This window comes from Mastomys coucha, unplaced genomic scaffold (genome assembly GCF_008632895.1).
Source record: "Mastomys coucha isolate ucsf_1 unplaced genomic scaffold, UCSF_Mcou_1 pScaffold5, whole genome shotgun sequence".
Lineage (NCBI taxonomy): Eukaryota > Metazoa > Chordata > Mammalia > Rodentia > Muridae > Mastomys > Mastomys coucha.
In genome coordinates, this window is record NW_022196911.1 from 93,165,075 (window position 1) to 93,170,275 (window position 5,201).

At 42.0% G+C, this 5,201-nt stretch overlaps 1 protein-coding gene across 2 annotated transcripts in view; it reads right to left on the reverse strand.

Moving 5' to 3' along the window:
• The window catches only part of Npepps (aminopeptidase puromycin sensitive), an 85,438-nt gene that overhangs the window by 23,821 nt on the left and 56,416 nt on the right, over window positions 1–5,201 (reverse strand). For both annotated transcript variants that reach the window (XM_031355078.1, XM_031355079.1), the window contains exons 13-14: window positions 3,165–3,274; window positions 1,289–1,352 (exon numbers count right to left, since the gene is read on the reverse strand). In XM_031355078.1, the coding sequence (XP_031210938.1) occupies window positions 1,289–1,352; window positions 3,165–3,274 (174 nt within the window). The remainder of the gene's footprint in view (window positions 1–1,288; window positions 1,353–3,164; window positions 3,275–5,201) is intronic.

Below are 5,201 nucleotides of genomic sequence, written 5' to 3' on the forward strand. Positions count from 1 at the left end.
AAAAAAAAAAAAAAAAGAAAAAAATTATGGTTGGGGGTCATCATAACAAGAGGAACTGTATTAAAGGGTTGCAACATTAGGAAAATTGAGAACCACTGCCTTATATTTCTTAGGGTATTCCAATCTTTTTTTATTCTTTCAATAAGAGAGCTATTTATTTTATGGTTGTTTTTCAAGACAGGGTTTCTCTGTGTAGCCCTGGCTGTCCTGGAACTCCCTGGCAAGACCAGGCTGCCCTTGAACTCAGAGATCTGCCTGCCTCTGACTCCCAAATTCTGGGATTAAAGGCCACCGCAGCCTGGTATGAGACACACAATTTTAAAGATTAGGCCTAGAGTGATGGCTCAGCAGTTCAGAGCACTGGTTGCTTTTCCAAAGGACCTGGGTCCAACTCCTAGCACCTACATTGTGGCTAACAACTGCCTGTAACTGTAGTTCCAGGGTCTATCTAATGCCCTCTTCTAGCCTCCTCAGGTACCTACACATACTTGGTGCACATACAGACATGCAGGCATATACACACATATATAAAATAAATAACTGGGGCAGCTTGGAGAAGGAAGCTGAATCTGTATCGGCATAGCTGGATGACTGGACTGCCAAGGGCTGTGCAGGTCAGCCACCCAGACCACAAATCTCTGGAATCACACTGGAGCAGCTGGGAAGCTGAGGGCTCCTGGGACCAGGGCTGGTAGGAACCCAGCTCTGTGGAGCCACCCCCAGAAGGCACGCGGCTAGCTAATATAACTGGGGTGGTGGAGTGCCCAGTGGCAAGGACAATGACCCCTTTGCTGCCCTGTCTGTTTGTCCCAGCGCTCAGCCCAGGCCAGACCCAGGCTCCTGGGGTGAAGACAACTGGGAAGGCCTGGAGGCTGAGAGTAGGCAGGTAAAGGCAGAGCTGGCCTGAACAAAGTGAGAGGAAAGGAGAAGAGAAATAGAAGCCAAGCAGGAAGAAAAGAAGGCCACCAAGGGGCCCATGAAGCTGGGAGCCCAGAAGCTGGACTGACAACCCCACCCCCAAAACCCTGGGCATTTCCAACTACTGGAGAGCAGGCTCAGCGGATTTAAGTATTTATTGTACAAACCATGTGAGCCTGTCAGCAGACTGGGCACATCAAGTGTACAAAATCAGAGCCATAATAAATTCTATTTCACAATAAATAAATAAATCTAAACTAAATCCAAAGTATAACTAGGCAAATAATAACATGTTTACTCTTATTCTGAAAACTACTAGTAAGGAACCCAAATTTACTGATCAGTTCCCTCTGAGATCATATTTGCTCACCGCCATATGGTCCACTAGCACAGAATTTCTTTTGAGACAGCTTCAGCACTCTGTCATCTTCTACCTAAAGAGGCAAAGCATAGGCTGTAACAACAATGGTGATTTGGGGTGGGAGTGTTTCTATGACAACAGAGGCAGGAAACTAGTACAAAGTATCTTCAGTGATGAGATGAGAATACTACAGAATAGGAAAAGAAAGTCACTCGTGAGGAAGGTGGTCATGAGCCACAGCACTAGCTGATAAGGAGCTGCTTTGAATTTTCTGAGATGTGACCCCTGGAAGGTGTTTCAAGTTTCAGTGATGGCCCAATACTCATGTAAATGCAATGAGGTTTTAAAATTTATTTTTAAATGTCTTAAAAAGAAAAAAAAATGTGAAAGTAGGAGTGAGTGCAAGTCTAGAAAATCAAAAGCAATAGCCTATGTGTTTAAAAAGTACTTGCTTTGCAATATACCTACTGTGCAAGCTCCAGGACCTGAGTTCAATCCCCAGCACCCATGTAAAAACTGGGCTGTGATAATGAACACTTATATTCCCAGTGTCTGCAAGGCAGAAACAGAGGATCCCTGGAGCTTGCTATCCAGTCAACCAAGCCAAACTAATCAATCCCAGGTCCCAGTGAAAGACCCTGTCAAAAAACCAAGGTGGACAGCCTACTGACCTCTATCTTTCATATATTCAAACACTTACACTATGCACTCATCCCCAACCGCCACCAAAGGGGAAAGCCTGCAACAAACATGCAGTCACTTGCCTCATTGCTCATCAACAATTGCATCCTGGGATATTTCAAAGATCACACACTATAACAGATTTGAACTTAATTAAATCAAATTAAATCAAATGTAAAACTAAACAAATAATGACCTTAGTAAGTACACTAAGTACAAGAGACAGAACTGAAGTCCAGGCATAGTGGGACAAGCTTTTAATCTCATCACTGGAGGGGCAGATAGCTAGAAGTCCTAGGCCAGCCGAGGCTGAAGAGGGAGACCCAGTTTCCAAAAAAACAAAACAAACAAGCAAGCAAACAAGTAAGAAAGAAAAGGTTCTAGGTTCAATACACAGCATCGCTAAATAAATATATGAATAAAAATTAAAATAAAAAAATCCAAGCTGAAGATATGGCTCAGCAGTTACAAGCACTGGCTGTCCATTCTTCCAGAGGACCAGGTTTAATCGCCCAGTGTTCACACAGTAACTCACAACCATCTGCACAACTCCAGTTCCAAGGGATCAATGCCCACTCTGGCCTTCATGGTTACCAGGTACACACATGGTGCAGAGACATGCATTCAGGCAAACATCCAGCCACATGAAATAATAATTTCTAGAAATTTATGATTAAATAAAAATAACTTAAAAAGTAGGTATTAAGGGCTATGGATATCATGCATTTTAGAATTTGGGAGATCCTGGCCAGCTGGCACTACACAGTGATATTCGGTCTCAGAAAGAAAACAGTCTTTCTACATGTATGCCCATTGGCTGTCCTGAAATTCACTATGTAGAATAGGCTGGCTTCAAATTCACAAGAGCTCCTTTCTGCCTCTTCAACCCAAGTCCTAAGCATAAAGGTGCATATCACTATACCCAGCAGCATACTGGAGTTTAAAAGGATGCTGAGCTTTTAAAAAAAAAAAGGTAACAACCAGTAGTCTGCATTAAGTGTATTCATTAATAAGCATAAGAGTTTTGAGAAATGAAATCCTCAGAGAAGAAACAATCATTCTTGTGTGCTAATATTCTCTTTGTTTTTCAAACTGTCTGGCTAGGTAGCCAAGGTGGCTCAAACTCATGTCTGCTTGTCTCCACCAGAGTACAAAGATCCCACATATGATAGCACCCCAGCATGCGCGGGCTCTCATAGCTCACCTGTTCAGCTTCCACGTAAATGAGAGGAAACCCCATTTGTTTGGTCCAGGTACTCATCACAGCTGCTATGGGTTTGCCACTGGCACTTTCCAAACTTTCCCAGAGATCCTCTAGAAGGTAAATGAAAACAATCACCAGAAATGTTTATTTCCTGTATCAAATAGTCACATACCTTTTAAGATACCTAACCGTTAGGTCCATCATACAGATTCTCAAACAAATGCTCTACCCACAATGCTACAACTAAATAAATTCTACCAAAAAACCTGTTTCTGGGGACTCAGTCAAGTACTTGTCATACTAGCACAAGGTCGTAAGTTCAGATCCTCTTCACCCAGCACCCATAAGAAAATTGGTAACATGAGCTAGGTGTGGTAGGTAGTGTGTGCCTTTAATACCAGCAAAAGGGAGACAGGGGAAGGAGGATTTATCTAAGTTTGAGACCAGCCTGATCTATATAGTGAGTTCCAGGACAGCTATACTATGTAGGGAGATCCTGTCTCAAAAACAAAAAAACAAAAAATTTTTTAGTAGGGGAAGCTTTATAATTCTAGTACTAGGGAAGCAGTGACAAGAGGGCTCCTGGTGGATGACCAGCTAGATTCGCCTAATTGGTTAAGGTCCAGGTTCAGCAATGCCCTTTTTCAAAGAAAAGTAAGGTAGACAGCAACTGAGGAAACCATTCAACACTGACCCATGGCTTCTGCATACATACATACAGACAAAAACCCTAGACTTTTATTCTAAAACAAACTTAATCATTCTAATAATAAAAACTGATCATAAGTAAGACAAACAGAAACAAGTATAAGCTCATTAAACATTCACTGACAAACAGTGACACTCATTCAATTAGTCTAAGTTTAATTATATTCAATGTGAATGGATCTAAAATAAAACTAATTTGGTTAAACTTCACTAGTTATAGAGGGAAACCAAAATGGTAACAAGGTATGCCATGCCTGGAAGGAGAGCACATAAATGAAGTACCTGCTATGTAAGCATGAAGCCCTGAGTTAAATCCCAGAACCACTTAAAAGCTAAGGTTGTGGTGTACATTCGCAATCTCAGCTCTGGGGAGGTAGAGACAGGCAGAAACCCAGAACTTCCTGGATAGCCTTACAAGACTACTTTCTGAACCCTGGGCTAGTTAAGGATAGTGCCTTTAAAAATAATGTGTAAAATTTGGGGGTTAGGGGCCCGTAAGATGGCTCAAGGGGAAAGAGGACTGACTGCTCTTCCGAAGGTCCCGAGTTAAAATTCTAGCAACCACATGGTGGCTCACAACCACCCATAATGAGATCTGACTCCCTCTTCTGGAGTGTCTGAAGACAGCTACAGTGTACTTACGTATAATAATAAATAAATCTTTGGGCTAGAGGGAGCAGGGACTGAGCAAGTGGGGCTGACCTGAGCAAGCAGAGGTCCTAAATTCAATTCCCAACAACCAGATGAAGGCTCACAACTATCTGTACAGCTATAGTGTAGTCATATACATAAAATAAATATATAAATAAGTAAATAGATCTACCTTAAAAAAAAAAAAAAGACATTGGGGGGTTGAGTTGGAGAGATGATTCAATGGCTAAGATCATAGAGCTGTTGCAAAGAACCTGAATTAAGTTCTCAACACCATGCAAGGCCATTACAACAGCCACAACTCCAGCCTCAGGGGGATCTGTGCACTTATTATGCCCATACCCACACACAGGCACATATACATAATTAAAAATAATAAAATGAATCCTACTCAAACAGGCATAGCAAACTAGGGTGGAGTTTGTAGGTAAAAGCATTTGCCTATAACCAGAGCTTCAATTTTCAAGGAGAAAATAAGCTCTAAAAAAGTGTCCTCTGACCTCTGCATGCATGGAATGAATATACTGATGATTAAAAAACAAACAACCCCCCAAAAAAAGACTACGTGGCTACCTAGAAATGGCATCCAATATAGACCATTAACTTAGATGCATGCATGTGTACACACACGTGCGCGCGCACACACACAGACACACACAGACACACAGACACAGACAC